The sequence below is a fragment of the Sarcophilus harrisii genome, chromosome 2 (assembly GCF_902635505.1).
Source record: "Sarcophilus harrisii chromosome 2, mSarHar1.11, whole genome shotgun sequence".
NCBI classification, from domain to species: domain Eukaryota; kingdom Metazoa; phylum Chordata; class Mammalia; order Dasyuromorphia; family Dasyuridae; genus Sarcophilus; species Sarcophilus harrisii.
In genome coordinates, this window is record NC_045427.1 from 507192687 (window position 1) to 507213942 (window position 21256).

Below are 21256 nucleotides of genomic sequence, written 5' to 3' on the forward strand. Positions count from 1 at the left end.
TACTACAGCTGAGTTTTTTGGGTTGAGCTCCATTCAGTTTTTATAGCTGTCTTGCCATCCTCCATTTCATTAAGCACTATCTGTGTGCAAGGCACTGGGGATACGAAGGCAAAAACCAATCCCAAGAAGTTCTAATAAGGGAAACAACAACTAATTACAAACAAATGGCTTGGAGGTTGTTTCAGAGGAAAGGCCCCAAGATTAAAGAAGACTCGGAAAGGTTTCTTGTCAGAAGAGACTTTGGTGGAGTGAAGCTTAAAGGAAACCAGGGAAGCGAGGAGAAATTCAGGAGCAAGAGCACTTCAGGTGTGAAGGACAGCAAGTGAAGAGGCTGGCTGTCAGGAAATGCAGCTATGGGCCAGGAACAGCAGAGGAACCTGGTCTCACTGGAATGCAAAGTGTGGAATACTTGGAGGTACCCAAGGTGTAAAAAGGCTGGAAACGCAGGAAGGTTGGGTTACGAAGGCTTCAAAGGTCAGAGGATTTTAATTTTATCCTGGAGGTAAAAGGAAACCACTGAACTTTTCTGAATGGGGAGGGAGTGAAGAGAGGGAGTTGGTAGGGCCAGATCTTCCTTTTAATATCTATTTGATAGCTAAATGAAAGACAGATAGGAATGGAGACTTGAAGAGGTAGACCTGCCAGCAGGTTATTACATTAGTCCAGACATAGGATGAAGAGGGCCTTCACCAGGGCGGTGGCAGTGTCAGGAAGGAAGGGGGCATGTGTGAGATATGTTTTTAATGATATAAATGACAGCATCTGACCACTGATTAGTTAGGGAGGTGAGGGCTGAAGGAGAATTAAGGATTAAAGGAATATTGGGCACATGAATGACTTGGGAGAATGGCAGTGCCTTCAAAAGTAATAGAGAAGTTAGGAATGAGAACAGGGAAAGGGGCAGCTTAGAAAGGTAAATTCAGTATCGAATATATCGAGTTTAAGATGCCATTGGGAAATCCAGTTTAAAATGTCCAAAAGGTAGTTGAAAATATAAAATTGAAATTCAGGAGGGTTAGGGGTAGATAAACAGAGGTGGGACTCATTTTCATAAAGGTAATACTAGAAGTTGACCAACTAAGTGTGAGGAACCCCTGTCCTATCTCAGGCCTCCTTTTCCTTTTCCTTTGCTATTTCATTTGGTTTTAGTCATCATGAAAACTGCGCAAGTGATGCCCATTAGACTCCTAAATCTAAATATAACAATAATGTTTCTCGAATGATAATAAGATGCTAATTGCATGATTCAATTTTTCTGAAGGTTACAAAAAAAATCTCTAAAAAAGAAATTAGAAGTCTCTAAAACTATCCCTCTACTAAAAAAAACCTAACCAGCATCCCAAAATGGGACTTAAAGACAATACATAATGCAAATAAACAAAGCTAATGCCACTTCCACGATGAACAACCCCATCTTCAACTAAGCCATCCAACAAGATAAAAAAGAGCAGTTAAACCACAGCCAAAGGAACCAGAATATCTGTGCTCAGTTTATAAAAAGTATTCTATATTCATCTGTTCTAATAAAATAGCAAAACAGTAAAACTCTGATTGATAGTAGAGAAGATAATTTATGACCAATTACTGTACAAACTGCTAATTCAATAAACATAGTTATATTCCACTCCCATGATAATAAAAGGAAGACATTAAAAAGAAATGTTTTATTTTATACATAAGTGACCTTAAAGCATAATGTAATATAACATTAGATAAATGCTGGAAGTCATTATCCTAATGATACAGCCATTTTGTTTCTATGCACTTCTGTAATTACAAATAGCATTTTCATATCTTTCAAAAGAGCACCCATTCAATTTTGCTTTAACCTTGAAATACACACGTTTAACATCTCCATAATTTGATAGTTTACAGATAACAATGTGAAAGAGATGTATTTTTAATGATCTCTTATTTTACTGAACTAATATGAAAAAGAAATCAATGATGAACAAGAGTTCCAAGGCTCTGCAGGATATTTTCTAGAGACAGATATAAACTGAAGGTTGCAGAACATTTTGAGATCTCTAAGAATCTTCTTCCATGTCCACATCCTGTTGTAATTTGAGCACCATTTTTTCTTCCAATTGTTTTCCTTTGCCTAGAAAAAAAAAAAAAAAGGCAAATATCATCTTGTGATCTCAAAATTCAAAACAGTATTTTCTACAGGAATTGTGTACTTTGAAATAAGTGTTTAACCATTTGAAAAAGTTCTGCCTCTATAAAATCAACTCTTACCAAATAGATACCATTGTGTGCCAATAATAAATCTGTATTACCTCGAAGTTTTTACTGTGAACTCAGAAAACTTCACAGTTTTCTTATTATGCTTATTATGCTAGTAATTTTTATAAGAATGTTATTTACAAGAAGTGGGTCATGACCTAGAAATGGGAAATACTTTTGCTATGCAGATGTTACCACTCACTATTTGTTATGACAGAAGCTGATATACACCAGGACTTAAAACATTCTGGATTCTAGTTTGAAAGCAAATATAACCTGTCTCTGTCCTCTACAATCTGGGATGTAAATGTGTATTAATTTACCATACCCCCAAATGACCAAATAGTTCATTCAACAAATTCATGTAACTAAAGAGTAGTTAGATGGACTCAAAGGGAAGACTATTGTTTAAAATATTACTCTTTAATCAAAAGCAAATGATAAATTATATTTGTATGAATAACATAAGCATTATTTAGAAGACGTTTTGTATAACTGACAGTATCACAAGTATCTCACATTTTTATATATCAAATCCCTTTATAGATGCGACAAGAACTTTGATATATAGTAACCTGTCCCTTTAATTTTATTTTCCAATAAATACTGTCTTTGCTTAAAAAAGAACATACAAGCATTACCTGCAAGAGGTGCCCGGATAAGGTGGATATTTTGTTTGACTTCATTGATGGCCTGAACTTTCTGTAGTTCTTTGCTCTTCTTTAATCTACAGTGGGAAATAAAAAGGAGCATCACAATTTGGAATAACAATCTAATTAACCTGCAATACTCATTATACAGTGCCCATATTTTATCATTACTACAACACCAACTGTAAATGACTATTTAATTCACATTAAATACTAATTCAGACATTCCTAACATGGATAAACAGCAATGCTACTGCACTCAGGGCCTAGAACTGCCCAAGGTTCTTCAATTACCCCAGTCCATATGGCCTCAACATTTGTTTTGGCACAGAATGTCATTTAATTGTTCCATGTGGCTCGCTAGCTTGGGAATTAACCAAACTAAAATGTAAAACTACCTGACAGCAATTATCATTTTATTTTTATGCTTCAGCTAGAACTGTACATACATTTTTAGATCTGCTTTCATTTACTAGTTTAACACTGCACTAAGACTTTTAAGACAGACTGTTCACAAGGTGTTCATTAAATATTTAGTAAATAAATCTATGTTGGCGAGCCGTTTAAAATTATTCCCATATAGAGGAAGCACGTTCCTTAATTCTAGCCTTAATAGATTTCTATAGTTTTTAATTACAATTGTCTTTAAATACAATTGTCAGGACTTTAGAAATCATTTCATTACATAATTAAGTCTTTATTAATTAATGCTCTCTTCTCTAATTATATGACAGACTTATAAGTTATTCTATTTCTTATGAAACTACCAGAGCAAATCAGCTCAACATAAACAGTTAATGAATGCCCAGTTCATGGAATGAATGACACTCAAACTTCAGATGCCCCCTTTGTTAATTCTTACAAATAAAGGCTAAAAAGTGAAGTAAGTTTTATTTTTCCCCCTGCTATGAAATAGTATTTTTAAACAACACCAAAAATATTGTTTTCCAATACTACAGCTTAATAAACTTCAAATGATTCCTTGAAAATACACCACTTAAACAAAACTATTAAGTTATGGTTAATACCATAGGAGCAACATTAAATTTGGGTAATTGGTCAAAAAATGTTACAAAAATATTCAAAAATAGGATGTAAAGTATTAGAAATATTCATCAGGACAATGTTATAAGGAAGAGTATACCTATAATTACTTTATTCAAATATTCTTACCTGTTCATTATAAATTTAGCTTGACGTTTCTGTTTGATCTCTTCTACTCTCTTCATGGCATCGACTGCAACAAAAAAAGATAAAAACATATTTATAAAACTCTTAACATAAGTATATGCTTTCAATCCCTGTAATTCAAATGAACTAACTCACCCTTTAACATAATTTATTTTATTAGTATCCTAATTTAGAAAGCACTGAAATTGAAAGTGAATTCATATACCACCACCACAAAAAAAAACAAAGAATAGTATTGAAATGAGTTGATGTTATTCTTCATATGTTCGTCAATTCATCCTTTTATAAATATCTCTTCTCTAATTTTTTAAGACCCTCAAAGGCTCTTCAGTTTTGATCTTAAAAAGGTATTGTGACAAAATGACACACTGTAGTTGCAAAATATGCAAAGATCTACAGTTAAAGAAGAGTAGAGTTTGCTTTACCAACAAAAATACCAGTAAAACAAAAGGAGAAAGGGAATTATAATAATGGATAAATATATTTATCTACATATGTGCCCTGCTTAGTTTAAACTTGCTTCTTAATGACATCATGAATTCTATTTAATGTTATTATTGAATAATGTTATTATTCTAAAGATCTAAGTTGTAAAGTACATAAAAATAAAATTAAAACTGCTGTCCCCAAAAAGCAGTAAGAAAACACTGTAAGGATTAATACATTAACACTGAAACCTTGCAGTAAAATTTTATAAGGTAAAATGGAAAGAGTGCCAGGCTAGAAAATTACAAAAAAAAAAAAAAAAAAAAAAAACACTTTTCCTTTACCAGCTATTTGTCCCTTATTTGTCCCCAAACCCTGCCAAACTCAAGGGTATTTTCCCACAACATCAAATTTCTTATTTTAAAGAAAATCTGTGCTCAAATTCTTCAATACATCTTAATGAAAACATTATCTAGATATTTACACTTTGGCATTAAAGTTATTACTTATTAATTTCTCTGAACCAAAGTGGTAACTAAGATAAATTACTTACTATGTTCTAAAGGGGCTGCAATTGGACCAAGAGTTCCTATATCAACAAAGCCCTATAAAACCTTTGTACGTTACCTGTTTTATTCCATAGCTCTCTCTGGTATTTGACAGGTTCATTTCTACGTTTTTCAAATTCAAATGAATTATCCTATATAGAAAAAAGAAAAAACTATGCATTTATAAAAAAATTACAAAGTTTACCTTTAACAAATAGCAGCTTTTACAAACAGTTCAAACTATCAAACCAGAGACATTAATTTCTTATTAGATAATGACTCCAGCAGATACATTTTTATCCATTCATTGAATTACATGTGAGATACTAGATTAGCTGCTGTAGAAATAAAAAGATTAAGTCATTAATAATATTAATAAAAGCTTAAACTAGAATAGTAGTAGAGAAAAAGGGGATTTGCAAAACATTTAAGGGGCAAAATCAACAGTATTTATTGATATGATGCAAGGAAGAGTAAAGTCAAAGATAATTTATGCTAAAATTTAAGTCTGAATGACAGGGGGAAAGGTGGTTCTACTACCAGAAAGAAAGAAGCCAAACGAAGGTTGGAAAGAAGGTTTGGAGTATGTCAGAATCCTAGTAATAACTCACTGGAATTGATAGAAACAATGCTTGAGTTTGCACCTTTGACAGTTCACACATTAGCTCACACACATTAGTTCACACTTTTGGGAGATTCACAAGTCAGTAGTCAGTATGAGATTCACGAATTCACACCTCCCATAATCCCACTCTCAGAGGAGGAGTCAACCTTTCAGTTTACACCTCTAAAAGAGCATAAAAAGAGCTTCAGTCAGTCAGAGTCAGTTCGGAAGATTGCCAGGAGTCCCAGTTGAGCTAGAGGCAGAAGCTGGCAGAGGCAAAAAACAAGCTGCAAGAGCTCTTGAAACCAAGGAGGGAGAGAGGCCTCTAAGAAAGCTAACCGGGCCCAAGGAAAGAGATAAGACTTGGAAGAAGAAAATAAACGTTTGGATTTTATCAGCTGGCTGCATTTGAGGTGATTATTACTCTGAACTGAAACTAAGGCTGTCTCCAGAAAACCTCCCCAAGAAACCTGCTCACAGAGAGAACAATCATATTATAAAAAAGAATACCACAGGAGTAAAGATTTATTAGCTTGGTTTTGAAAACAGCAAGATGCAAATGCCACCAGAAGGTGGAAATTTTCAGAAAGGTAGAAATATTCAGAAAGAGAGACAGATAGACAGCTAGATCTGGAAATCAAGAAGGTATCAACAAAGAAGTGTTAGTTAAGTGTTGAGCAGTAAAAGATAGTACTATTAGATAAAATACTACACATGTTTTTAGACCAAACTGGCTAAGAATCCAGAGCCAGCTCTAGGATACCCAGGCATGAACTTCAGCTCTAACACTTACTATTTTGATCACTGCTAAGTCACTTACTTTCTCTGAACTTCAGTTCCTCATATGTAAAATGGCAATCAGTGGTATATATGCTACCTACCTCAAATTAGAGTACTTTATAAATCTTACACAAATACAAGTAAAATATTATCATGAAATTTCCATAAGACCAAGTGTAGGGAAAGAGGGCCAAGAACAAAATCAGGGTAATAAAAATATTTAGTTAACTAGGAGAGGGTCAATAAAGACTTTCAAAAAAAAAAAAAAAGTACCAGGAGAATACATTAAAGAAGTCAAAGAAAAAAAAATTTCAAAAAGGTCATTTATTAATAAAACAAAACTCAGAAGTAGGATGGAGTTTAAGAGAAAACTACTTGATAAACTAACTAGCAGTTCCTTGATGACCTCTGAAGGCGTTTCAGCAGAAGCCATATTACACAGGGTTATTGGGGAATTAGACGCAAACTAGAAATCTTCAGAAATGTGGCTATGAAAAACTTAAGAAGCAAGAAAGAGAAAGACTAAAGGTACAAGTGAGGAAGGATTAGAACAAAATGTCTAAAAGGGCAAGGGAAAGTAAAGAGAGGATGGAGAAGAGGACCATTTCTTTCTTTAAGGAGGAAAAGAGAAAAAGATGAAAAAAAAGACAAATATTCTAAAATAGTAAGGAAATCAAGAGATTTTATCTTAGATATTTAAATGTTTAGAAATGTAGCTAATACATCATTCTGAACATATCGTTCCTATAATCTAGAGATTAGAGTGGAGTGAGCTGCAAATAAAATCAAGTTAATCTCAAAATATTTTTGAGTCTTTTGAGTTGAAAATTATGATGAAATCATTAATTATGTTAATAGACACTAATATAAATATTAATATTGAAAAAGTATATTTAACATCCAGCCATTCTGGAGAGCAGTTTGGAACTATGCTCAAAAAGTTATCAAACTGTGCATACCCTTTGATCCAGGCAGTGTTACTATTGGGCTTATATCTCAAAGAGATGTTAAAGGAGTGAAAGGGACCTGTATGTGCAAAAATGTTTTGTGGCAGCCTTTTTTGTAGTGGCCAGAAACTGGAAATTGAATGGATTGCATCCATTGGAGAATGGCTGAATAAACTCTGGCATATGAATTATGGAATATTATTGTTCTGTAAGAAATGACTAGCAGGATGATTTCAGAAAGGCCTGGAGAGACTTACATGAACTGATGCTGAGTGAAATAAGCAGGATCAGGAAATCATTATATACTTCAACAACAATACTATATGATGATCAATTCGTGGCCCTCTTCAATAATGAGATGAACCAAATCAGTTCCAATAGACCAGTAATGAACTGAACCAGCTACACCCAGCAAAAGAACTCTGGGAGATGACTATGAACCACTACATAGAATTCCCAATCCCTCTATTTTTGTCCTTTGATTTCCTTCACAGGCTAATTGTACACTATTTCAAAGTCTGATTCTTTTTGTACAGCAAAATAACTATTTGGACATGTATACATATGTTGTATTTAACTTATACTTCAACATATTTAACATGTATTGGTCAACCTGCCATCTGGGGGAAGGGGATGGGGAAGGAGGGGAAAAGTTGAAACAAAAGGTTTTGCAACTGTCAATGCTGAAAAATTACCCATGCATATATCTTGTAAATAAAAAGCTATAATAAAATAAATAAATAAAAACTAGGAGTGAAAAAAAAAAAAAACTGTATTCAAAGGAAATCCAACAAGGCTAGCACTTTGCTTCTCTTTATGATTTTTCAAAAATGACAACTATCACTATTTAATCCTTTTACATAGAATTTAACAGTATTAAAAAATGTTCAATGATAAATATTGACATGCTTAGGGGAAAGAAAAACCATTATATTGACGATATCAATTCACTGGAAGTTTCTTCAGCATTAAGAAAAAAATTGTCTAGAAAGTAAACAAAACACTGACTTCATCACAAATGATGATTTTTTTTTGGGGGGGGAGGGTTGTTTTAAAGGCAAGTGATTAAAATGATAATGATTGAAAATATTAAGTTGGGAGAAAGAACATAAAAATAATTTTTTGAACAAATCACTATTGTAGCTATGCAGACTAACATTCACCAGAAATGATCTTTTCCCTCCAAGGAACATTCTCATTTTGTATATCCCACTAGCATCTCTGCACTTTCCACTAGGTTATTTGAGGACATATTTTCTCAATGGATTAAGAATACAAATACTCCTTGATAAGGAGCAACCTTGACAGGAAAAGACAGTGTTTTAAAATTAAAATACTAAATTACTTTCTTTAAAAAATCAATACAATACTGCCAATTGTGCCAACACTAGAGGTCTGGCCGAAGAGATTTGATTTTAATTAGCCAGCTGCTGGATAGGGACAAGAAGCAATTACAGAGAACTCCCTATCACATGTATGTTGATAGTAATAGAGGGTTGTCCATAAGATAAGCAAAGTGTGCCTCAGATGAATAAAATAGAAAGGCCATTTATTATAGTGATGGTTAGAAACGGACTGAATTGAATTGTGGCCTATGTTCCTGTTTCCATACTAGATGCTAAGTATTTTTATTCTTAAACCTTCAAACACCATACCATAACCTTAGTAATTATGTCCTTAAGACATTTTAAGTGTTATTTTTAAATGAGAGCCTGTTCATTAAATAAGTCAAACCTTAGCACAATCAATTTATCCACTTAAAGTGGGTATTCATATAAAACTTTCAGATTTGTAAAGCACTTGACATACATTATCTCATTTGTGGGTAGACACTGTACAGGTACCACTTTACATAAATTTACAAAAGCAAAATGAACAACAAAAGCAGGGTTCTGTTCTGGCAGATTCTTTCATCAATTCCCTAAAAAAAAAAAAAAAGCAACCTTTTGAGGAAGTTCTAAGGCATGAAACCAACAGCTATGCATTTACTTCATGCGCATGACAAATCATGTAATAAATTGGAGACACAAACTCAACTTAAGAACATATCAGAATCTATAATATCTAGGCTTCTATAGACAAATTACCTTAGTTACTCCCAACAACTTAGGAACCACAAGTCTGAGAACTTCTCTGGTTGAATGGAACATGATCCATCATCTATCTACATTCTCTGTGAATGACAGGGCCTAAATTGTACACACTGTCCTGTACACCAAGGATAGCTTATAACGACTTCCTGTCTAAGGTTCAATTAGGCTCTCAAGTTCTTCTTAGGTGTTTTTGCTAGTTTTTTTTTTTCTCCATTTTAGAATGTTAAAAATTGAAATTTATTCTTTAGTACCTCAAGGAGTTGGCAAGAAAGACATTACAGCAATCCTGGAATCTCTACCTATAAGAATCAGCTAGGATTTTCTTTTTTGTTTGTTTGTTTAGGTTTAAGGTGTTTTTTAAATCCCAGACTCATCAACAGGGGAATATTAAATATTGTTACTTACTGATACAAAAATTCAACCCTAGTTAATAATATACTAAACTCTTTGTATCTCAACAGTTATTAAAAATAAATATCAGCAGAGTTCTTCACTTTTCACTAGTCAGAATATTGCAAGTTACCATGGATGGATTCAACACTCCTTAAAAATCATGAAAGACTTTATGATTCTTCCTTATCAAATATTTTTAAAATGTAATTTATTTAATATCAAATCTTGAATTGCAAAATTTATTTATGAAAGGAATTATCCATGCAACATTTACCTTCTGTTTCCATAATGAAAAAGTTCTGAATTTTTTAAATAACTAAATATAGCAGAGTACACCTACATATTCTAACTTGGCTGGCATTTATTTCTCAATAAGTTCTACAGAATTATAATACCTAATGACTTCTGAGAATTACAAATTATCTAGAAAAGCAATGGAAAAATAAAACTAGTTAATCATTTTACTAGGAGCCATTTGATAATCAAACTATCACATACTGCTGAAATAAACATCAAAGTTCTGAAAAATATCAGCCTTACCACTGTAAGTTCCTTGCCAGCTGCCTTTCTGAAGGCTTTCGTCCATCTAACCTTACGAGGATTGCGCTTCTTTTTAAAGTTTTTATGGCATTTAGATTTACAAAATCTGAAAACCTGAAGGGGAAAAAAAATAAAATAAATAAATTAGCATTAAGACTTCTCCTTTAACAAAATGTTCCAAGCCAAATACATAACAAAGTAAAACTGAGAAATAACAACTGCTATATTTCCTGTCAACCACTTCATTTTAAAAATCAATCAGGGACTACATACTAACATTAAACTCAGGGAGGAAAAAATTCCAAGGAATAACCCACCAACAAGCTAGAATCACTAGAAATATGGCCTCAAGATGTACTTACTTATTTTTATAAATTTTAAAAACAATAAATTTCTCAAATTAGTCACCCAGAATGATAAAGATGTTAAGAAAAGCAAAGTCAATTTCTAATCAACCTTAATTCTCAAGAATTTTGGTGTACTTCAAATGCTTTCAAAGGGGGAAAAAAAGAGTAATTAAATGCCAGACTAGGTGATATCTTAAAACAACTCAATAAAAAGTAAATAAATTTACAAATTAAGTTAATTGTAGCTATTTTTATGATAAATGAGAGGCATCATAAAACAAAAAGTGAGCTAGAATCAGATTCAGGAAGTCTTGGATCAACTTTCACTGTCAAATCCCTGGTAAATCACTTAATCTTTCAGTGCTCCAAACAATTCTCCAAGATTAAACTGGAGGAGAAGAACTAAACAGTATTGGAGAAAAAGCATCTCGTCTGGAGCTCCTTATAAAAATGAGATCACAAGTCTTGTTACATTTTTTTTTTTGATAAATGAATATTGTATTTACAATTAACATTACCCATTCACAAATTGGATTAAAAAATAAACAAAATTATTTACTGGTTTCTTGACGTGATTAATAATCCAACTTCCTTCTACATTTGAACACAGATCAATGTCCCCTAAAACACTTCCATGTTCTATTAAAACTATTCATTCAGTCTCATGTATCTTAACATAATTTGTACTACATTCTTCAGAAATAATGAAATTTTAATATACTTAATTTTTGTGGAGTTTTGCAAATAAAATGAAATTGAGTTTGCTATTATACAATTCTGAAAGTGACTCGTAAAAATAGATTATCAAGTAAACTAGTCATATTCAGGGAATAATTTGAACTGCTGAATTCAAAAATATCTAGAAGATACACAAATAGATGGTTGCATCATAGCTCTGTAGCATTAATATAGAACTTTTAAATTTGAGAACTTAAAGCAAACACTCTTTCCTTAATCTCTAAAAAGTCCTATGGAAACAGCAGATTTTCATTCTCCATGAAGAAAAGTATGTTACACTTGTTTTTCATATACAAGTTTTCCATATACAAAGTTTTTCATATACAAAAGCAAAATATAACACTAAGAATTGTCTCAATTTCTCAAACATTTATTAAGCCCTACTATGTCAAGCATCGTATTAAGTACTAAGGTACAAAAATAAACAAAAGCAGTCTCTGGCTTCAAAGTGCTTACAGAGAAGTCAAATACATACACAGCAAGCACAGGATAATAAATAAATAAATACTAGATGACTGGAATTAAAAGTTGTAGGCAGCTTCCAGTAAAAGATTAGATTTTAGCTGGAATTTGCCAGAAAAGTTAGCAAATGGAGCTGAGGAGGGAGAATAGTACAGCCAGAATTTAGAGTGGATTCAAGAATATTTTTCAGGGATTAAGACTAAAAAGACTGGAAAGGTGGGAGAGGGCCAGATTATGAAGGGCTTTGAAATGCCAAACATAGTATTTTTTTTTTTTATTTTATGTATTTAAGGCAATAGAAAGCCAATGTAGTTTCCTGAGATGATGTGATCAGACCATAACTCTTAAGAAAATCACTTTAGTATTTTAATCTCTTTTTATCATAGAGCCCTTCTTGGGAAAACATTGTTAAATAATTAAATACTAAATTTCAGTTAGCAGATAGTAAAAATTAAAATGCAATTATTTTTGCCATTTGAGTTCAAAGACCCCCAAATTCTATCCATGGATTTCTTAAGATGAATGTTTATATTATAAAATACAATGTTATGGTACCCCATGCCCATCTTCTTTCCTGCCTCACCATTCCCACTCAAATTTTATGCTTCTTTTTAAGTATCAAAAGATGGTAAGACAGAAGAAAGCGAAATCAAAGCGCAGGACTAACAGTTCTCATCACCAACCTTCACAAATTTGTAAGCACTCCATTTTGTACAAAAGTGCAAAACGTATTACAAAGCATTTCCTTCTCACTTCCACTTTTTAGTATAACTCCATCGTCCCTAGTGCTGCTGCAGGAAGCCTTTCTGCACCCACCACCCAGCCCCACTTCCAGTATTATCACTTTCTCCCTCTACGAATTACTTTGTACTTTTTTGTATAAACTTTTTATTTCTGTACCTCGAAATTCTTTGAAGTCAGGGGGTGACTTCAGTTTTTTTCTCTGGTATCCCCCCAAAACTACACAAATTACACGCTGGTTCCAGCGAACTGCTGCTCTCGCTCACCCCCAAGCAGAGCACAGGCTCCTTTCTTGTTCATTTTCCATCTAATCTCCACTCCCGGGAAGTACCTAGTGCCTGTTTAACTGAATTGAATATAATTGCGTCCCTCAAGGAGGATGTTAATTGCAGAGGTGTCATTTCACGTCTGTTCCTATTCCCTAAGCTAACAATACGGAAAAGGGGCTTAATATTTATTGAACAAAATCGTTCGGTGTCTAAATCGCCTTGTCCTGCAGTCCCAGATGAAAACAACAGGCTCAAAAGGCGGCTTTATCCAAGTCAGTCTCGAGAGTGGGAGGCTCCCAAGACTCGACACCCGTCAAGGCCCTGAACATAGCGAGGTTTAGTTCCCGGGACCCGAGCAAACCACCGAAATAGGGCGGACCGGAAACGGGCCAAAACACTACGGCAAGCGAGCGAGGCCCTTTAAAGAGCGCACAGTCACGTGCGTTGGAGGTTGGGAGAGCGCGTCTCGGACGCACCGGGGAAAGGACGCCAGAAGCGACACGCGCTCACCCGAAGCACCCGCGCCAACACCTCCCCCGGGAGTCGCGAGCCGTTCGCGCTCTCACCTTACAGTCGTTGCGGACAAACATCATGCCGTGTCCCGGGTACACGGGCCCGGAACAGAAATAACACTTCTCGATGCGCATCTTGAAGTAGAGCAGCCACCTTTCCAGAGACCAGGGCGCTTGAGAGGAAGTGACGATAGAGACTTTTCCGGAAGTACATTTCTTCTTCCCGGACTTCTCGGTGGCCCCGGGACAACGCGGCAGGAGGGGTTGGGCCCTCTGGCGCCATCATGTGGGCATTGCTGAGAGCGACAATTGATGGGAATCTGCTGCGCCGCGCCCCCTGACGGCCCGGGGAAGGTCCGTCAATCGTAGGGATTATAAATAGCATAGATGTAATTGAAAGAAATCTCAGAGCTCATCTAGTCAATCTCAGCCTTTTAGAAGTGAGGAAATTGACGCACAGAGCGGTCAAAGATTCTTAATTAGAAGGGATGGTAGCGTATTTTCCTCCCCCCTTCCAAAAGAACTATCCCCAAAATCCCAGCAAATCTGATGGACATATACATATATATATATATATATATATATACACACAATACGTGGAGTTCTCAACTCTGAAAATAAATTGGAGTTTCTTCTTGGATCTCTTTGGAAGCGTGCCTGTTCTTTGCAGTTCTGCAGTTTGTGTGTGGTTCTTTCCGTCTATATTACTGTCGTCATTCTGAGACAGCAGAACCTGGGCCCGGAGTTAGGAAGACCTGGGTTTAATTTTATTAGTTGCGTGAGTCTGGGAAAGTCAATTGCCTTTATCCACTGAAGGAGAAAATGACAAACCATTCCAGTATCTTTCCAAGAAAACACCATGGACCATAACAAGTCGTTAAGTGTATTGTTGTTTTGGCTCCTCCAACTAAACTCTCCATCAGTTTATACAGATATTTACATATTACTCTGTACTTATTCATTCATTATTTCTTCCAGCACAGTAGTATTCCATTCCCAGTTAATGAACTTCTACTTTGATCCCAATTCTTTGCTGTCAAACAGAGAGACAGCAGTGAGAGAGAGAGAGAGAGAGATGCTGTTATAAATAATTTGGTTTATATAGAGGAACTTTCTTCTTATCAAGTCTTTGGGATATAAACCTAATAGTAGTATCTCTGTATCAAAGATTATGGCTATTTTAGCCACTTTATTTGCATAGTTCCCAATTGCTTTATAAAATGATTGTACTGCTTCACAGCTCCAGCAAGAATGTATTAGTATATCGATCTTTCTACAGTCCCTCCAACATTTACCTTTTTCATCTTTATTCATCCTTGCCAATTTGCATGGTATGAAGTAAAGTCTGAATTTTTATTTGCATTTATCTTATTATTAGTAATTGAGCATTTTTCTACAGTTAATAGATTGCGATTATCTTGAGAATTGCTTATTCATATCCTTTGACCACTTATTATCAAAGAATGGCTTTTGGTCATATATATGCATGTAATATGTATGTATATAAATGTGTTAATTGCTGATAATATTTCTTTGATGCCAAATCCTTACAAGAGATTATTCCAAATCCAGCATCATTTCCCAACTACCACAAAGTCACATAAGTAGCAAGGAAAACAACTTGAGTCCTATATTCCAAATACTATATAGCTGTTTCCACCCCTTCAGCCTTGCCAATGAAAAGGTTAATTCCTCTGTATTCTTTTGAAAGCTAGCCCAGGGCCACCAGCAAAGTGAAGACAGGAGCCCCAAGCCCTTTGGTCAACAAACATTTATTAAATACCTACTGTATAATGGGCACCCTAATATACTTTGGGAAATGAAAGACCAAAAAGAAAGAAAAGGGATCTTATACGTTCAAAGCCCTAGCACCATGTCCCTGACTTGTCAGCCTGATGGAAAACTCCCTACTCTACACCCATACAGAAGAGTCAGCAACCCTGTGATTGTCTGGTTCAAAAGACTGTTTGGTACAGTCAGAAGATTTTAATAAAGAATGCCTAAAGAATGACCCTTAGTACCAAGGAGTCTCAGAAGGTCCTCCTGATGAGGATAGAAGGGAGCTGCCATAAAGGGCAGCTGTCAAAAGATTTTGCCTGTCAGGTTGGATACTGAAACTCTGAAAAGGTTGATGGAACTGTTGATGGTTCAACTGAATGGCTTAGTGGCTGACTCTCTTGAACTCTCAGGGTATGTCTGTGAAATCATTCCAGGAGTCCAGTAAGTGCTTTATAAATATTCAGACTCCCTTACAGGGAGAAAGCAGCTGGCCCACTCAGGCAGCTGAGAAGGTGGAGGGTATCAAGAATGCAGGTTCTATCTGGCTGGCCAGATAGTTAGTGGTCATCACTGGCCACCCAAAAGAAACTGTGTAAACCTGATGAGGTAAACCTGATTTTCTTTGTCCTCAGAAATTAAAAATATGTTCCTTTAGGGACAAGACAGAAGAGTTTCTGGAGGGAAAGAAAATGTGGACTCTCTCAGAGGTGGCAGCCTTTTACTGGCAAGCAAGTTACTTCAGATGTTAATATATTACATTTTCCTTTATTTCCTGTTAATAAATTCCATTGTCTGTGGGGGGGGGGGGGGAAGACCCTTAGGCCTTAGAAAGCAGCACAAAGAAACAAAGAAGAGATGAAGGACTGAGGGGAGAGAGCCTGCAGCAGATATTTTGTCTTAGTGAAGCCCTAGCATTAATTATATTACATAACTCATAACATGCAAAGTTAGAGTCATCTTTTACTTCCCAGTTTCCCAATTTGTTGACAGGTCTTTCTTGGTAGCTTACACATCTCCTCCTCTCTATTCATGTCACCACCTCATTGCAGGCCCTCATCAACTCTTACCTTGAATACTGGAATAGCCTCAAAGTTAGTGTATATGGGGGACTTTGTTGTTATCAAGTCTTTGACATATAAACCTAGTAGAAGTCTCTACAATCAAGAGTATGGATATTTTAGCCATTTTATTTGCATGGTCTTGGCCTTCTTCATTCTACCCTTACAATGCTGTCAAAGTGATATTCCTAAAACATAAATCTGACAGTCTCCATACCCTGGCTCACTAAACATAGCTAGCTCCTTATTACCTGAAAGATCCAGTAAAAATTCTTATCTTCAAACCAAAGCCTGACTTTAGTACGTTAGCTCTAATTTATACTTCTAACCCATCATATGTTATTCTTTTGCACTCTACTTCCAACTAAAATGGCTTTGCTGATCATCACACATGACACCTCATTTCCTTTTCTAGCTTTGCATATCCCTGTGCATAAAACATATTCCTTCCTCAGTTCTTCCTTTAGACTCCCTGGTTTCATTTAAAGCTAATCTTAAGTCTCATCTTCTACTTTGTCTTCCTTTATCTCTGCCACACGTAATTGAGATGCTGGCACCTGCCTCACCAAAAAAATTGCCTTGCGTATAATTTCTATGTACCTATTTCTGATCATTTTGTTTTTTCTGGTAGCATGTAAGCTTGAGGGCAAAAAATAGTTCATTTTTTGTCTTTGGATCCCCAGTGCCTAGCATAGTACTTAGCCAATTGTAGGCGGTTAGTAAATGCTTTCTGATTGAGGATATAACACTATAAGAAGAAGAGGCAGAAATTAAGGTATTTATACCTAGAATCCCAGAGGCAATGCTCCCAAATACCTCTGATTATTGCCCTGAGATTGCAGAAAACTTGGTTAAAAGAAACCCTCTGAGAACATGAATAGTAATCTCCTCTTTGATATTTACAACTGGTCATCCAACCGTCTTGTCAAGGCCTTCGGTAATAAAATACCCATCACACGTCCCCGGAGCCCATTATACATTTGGATCCCTCCAAATCATTAGGAATTTTCCTTGTATATATTTGAAATCTCCTTAAGGCCTATGTTGCAAACCTCTTCAAGATCCTTTTAACTCTTATATAATTCAACATATTGACTATTCTTCTAACTTTTTGTGTCATCTGCAAATTGGATAATCATGCCATCTCTGCCCAAAATAAAGAACATGCCACAGTCAAAAAGAGAGAAAGATCTCCTGATTCTGAACCCGGTGTGCATTTCATTACATGTGGCCTCAAAGTCTAGTACAATCTGTGTGAAATTATTTTTTAATTTTCTTGTATAAGGTGAAGATATATTTACAAAATGAATCTTCCCAAAGGGTGTCCCTTATAATATATAGTGTTAAGCATATAGTATTTGCATACAGTTTTAAGTAAACATTTAAGAAATGCCGTAGAATTTGAAGCAGTACACAATGATTTAGTGAACCCAGTCCATGTTTACTCCATCCATTTTCTTCATGGTTTTGTCAAAATCCAGGGTAGTGGACTATAAAGGGCACAGGACCTAGAAAATTAGACTGAATTCAAGATTTCTTTACTAATTATATGAACTTAACAACTCATATAATAATTTACAATTCACAACGTGTTTGTCTGACAATGGCCCTGTGAAGAAAGTAGCACAAATCTGTCATCTGCATTTTATAAATAAATAAGAGCTTACAGAAGTTAACTGGCATACTATGGTCACCATCATGCCAAACACTGTTTCTGAACATAGGTTTTCTGATTGCAAGTGTAAGCACTTTTACTACTGCACTATGCTAATATCTTCAAGTATCAGTTTCCTTATATACAAAATTAGAATAGTTATACTTTTAACATCTGTTTCAAAGGAGTATTATGAGGAAAGCCTTATCGAGGAATCTCTTCGTTCCAGACAGAATAAATCTGTTAAGCCTTTCCTTATCCAACCAGCCTCATGCACTGATTAATTGGTCCTTCACTATTACACAGTAAGCCTTTTATTCATCTCTGATCGATTCCCTATTACTCTCTGTAATAACTGTAGCAAACCTCTTTTCTCCTGCATAAACCATCTCAATCCTTTTCTCAGTAAATAATCTCACATATTTTACAGAAACTGTAAATATACAAGGAATGCCATCATCCCCCATTCTCCATACCTCAAAATCTCTCTATACCTCTATTCCTCTATACCTCTAACCTATTTTCTGCTCCAATCTCAGAAAGTAAGGAGGCCCCCCTCCTCTTCAGTACAGACTTCCTCCCATGTCCTTTATCCCCTCCATTTCTTTATGGCTTTTCAGGGATCATTTCCTCTCCCTTTCTTATCAACATTTCTTCCGGTTTACTGACTCCTTTATGTCTTTCCTACTCTAGAAAAAGGTTTTCTCCTTGACCTTGCCAAACCCCTCAAACTTTCACACTGTCTTCTTCTCCCAAAAGAGAGCAATGTCATGAAAACCTAGAAAAGAGGAAATGTTCAGGAAGAGAGGGGAACAGCAATGTCAAATGTTTCAGAGAAGTCAAGAAGGATAAGGATTAAGGGGGAAAAAAAACTTCTATTTGGCAATTAGGAGAGATCTGGTAACCAGAGAAAGCAGTTTTAGTTGAGTAATGAAGTTAGATGAGAGAAAAGGAAATAAAGGCATATACATGGAAGGAAAAAAAGAAGCCCCAGCACAGAGACTCAGGTTATAATTTAGAGGAAGGAAGAAGACAGAGAGAACAAGAACTGGCATGTACAGTTCTGATTCTGGATCTAGTCCCATGATTTCCATCGTCACTTCTATGTTGAGGATTTCCTAATTCATATCTAGTCCAAATCTCTCTTGTTAACTCTAATCATATATATTCTAATACCTTTTTGTGGGCATCTACACCTGGATATTACACCAGCACCCTCAACTCAATATATGCAAAATGAAATTCATCCCCTCTATCTCCAAACTTTCTTATTTATCAGGAAAGCATCACCATAATGCCAGTCTCAAAACCTTCAAGATAAATTTTATTCTTCCTTCCTTATGAACACCAATCAGTTACCAAGTTGTTTTAATTCTACCTCCAAAATATCTTACAAATCTTGCATAGGTCCTCCTCTTTATTCACACAGCTACTGTCCTATTCAGGTGCTCCTCACAGCTCAGCTGGATCACACTCCAGTACCTGCCCTTTTCTAATCCATACTTCACACTACACCACAATAGTAATATTACTAATACAAAGATATAACCATGTCATTCTTCCTCTCAAAAAATAGATTTGGTTCTAAATGGAGCTGTGGCTCTAATTATCATTAGGGGGAAAAAATGCCAGTTTCTTGGTCTTTTTTCAAACAAGGGACTTGTTTTCCTTTCATACACTCTGCTTTTCAGGTATACTGAAGTGCTAGCTGTTCCTCAGACTCATATTTTCTCCTAACTATATTTGTGTTCAAGCAGACCATTTCTCATAGAGATGCACATAAAGCGCCTTCCTTTATCATTACTGGTCTTTTCTCAAACCTCATCCTGTTTAACCTCTCTGAAGCATATATTACTGTTAACTAACCTCCTCTTGTATATATGCACAACACTGCTCCCTCTTGAGTGCCCTATCAATATGACTACTCCTTTTTCTCCTTTGCTGCATCATAACCTCCTGTTTCCTAATCGTGGGTATAACCTGACTCTGTACTGGGCCTTCTCTTTTCCTTCCATGTACTCTCATTGGTGACCTTATCAGCTCCCAAGGGTTTGACTGTCATCTTTATACAGCTGATTGCAAGACCTATATAAACCAAGCCATAATCTTTCACCCAAATTCTAGGCTCACAACACCAACTGCCTGCTAAACACCATCACTATCTTCAACTCAACATGTCTAAAACAGAACTTGATGTTTCCCCATCCAACCTATTCCCTTCTCAACTTCCCTACGTCAACGGCAGAATTTTTGTTACCTAGGTTCATAACCTTAGGATCATCATCAACTCTCCCATCATCCTGCATATTCAGTTGCCAAGTCTTACACCCCTTCTCTTTGTTCACACAACCACTCCCTAGACTTAATCACTGATTGAGCAGAGTCTCTGTCAAGCTGAGGTCTTGGAAAGACGTTAGCTTTAAAAGGCATCTGGGGTCACCTCCAGTCATCCTCATCTCCATCTTGCCACTGGACTCAGAGGACTCCAGGGGGAAGATATGAGGCTGGTGACTTTGTTCAGTCCTCCCTCACCTAAATCCATTTCATTGCAAGACATGGTATCAGCTTTATCATTTGAGGACAAAAGATAAATAGTTACCTTTCATCTAGATTATTGCATTCACCATCTTAGTTTCCAACATTTCTTCTCTGAAGTGCTATGTGTAAGGAATAGGTTGGAACATGTCAATCTTCTTCTCGGGAAGCTCTAGGGGTTCCATGTTGCCTCTCAGATCAAATACATACTTTCTCTGATGTTTAAAGCTCTTCACAACCTGACTCCAGCCTGCCTTTCCAGAAGTGTTAGATACTACTCTTCTTCATACACAGTCCAATCAAACTGTACTTGTTTTCCCTATACATGACTTGGTATCTTCTATGTACATAACTCGGTATTTTCTATGTCTATGTCTTTGCACAGGCTACAATTGATGTCTGAAATTCATTCTCTCTTCTCCCCTGCTTCTCAGAATTTTTAGCTTCTAATCAAATGAAGAAAGGCAGAAATATAAAATGAATCTTTTTCCAGATCGTGATGATATAAAAATTATGTGTAATAAAGGGCCTTGGAAAAATAGTCCAAAAATTAATTGGAAACTAAATCATCTAATCCTAAAGAATGGAGTCAAACAACAAATAAATCTTAGCTTTCCTCAAAGCTCAGCCAAAGTAGTACCTACAATGTGAGACTTTTCTAAATCACTGACTGGCCCCAATTACATTCTATTTCAATGTGTGTGTGTGTGTGTGTGTGTGTGTGTGTGTGTGTGTGTGTGGTCTCTCCTAAAAAGATATAGGA

The 21256-nt window shown here is 35.6% G+C and overlaps 1 protein-coding gene across 1 annotated transcript; it reads right to left on the reverse strand.

Annotated features, from left to right (window-relative positions):
* Positions 1–1645: 1645 nt before the first annotated feature.
* Positions 1646–13677, reverse strand: RSL24D1 (ribosomal L24 domain containing 1). Its single transcript, XM_012543935.3, has 6 exons — positions 13522–13677; positions 10399–10512; positions 5121–5193; positions 4050–4113; positions 2868–2953; positions 1646–2101 (listed from the first exon to the last, which is right to left on the reverse strand). The coding sequence occupies exons 1-6, from the start codon at positions 13600–13602 to the stop codon at positions 2028–2030; spliced, it is 492 nt and encodes a 163-aa protein (XP_012399389.1). The 5' UTR covers positions 13603–13677; the 3' UTR covers positions 1646–2027.
* Between the last annotated feature and the right edge of the window lie 7579 nt (positions 13678–21256).

Coding starts and splice junctions, on each gene's coding strand:
- RSL24D1 (XM_012543935.3), bottom strand. CDS start 13,602: ATGCGCATCGAGAAGTGTTATTTCTGTTCCGGGCCCGTGTACCCGGGA. Junction 5,194..10,398: donor CTGGCAAGGAACTTACAGTG/GTAAGGCTGATA, acceptor TTTTCTATATAG/GATAATTCATTTGAATTTGA. Junction 2,954..4,049: donor GCTAAATTTATAATGAACAG/GTAAGAATATTT, acceptor TTCCCACTGTAG/ATTAAAGAAGAGCAAAGAAC.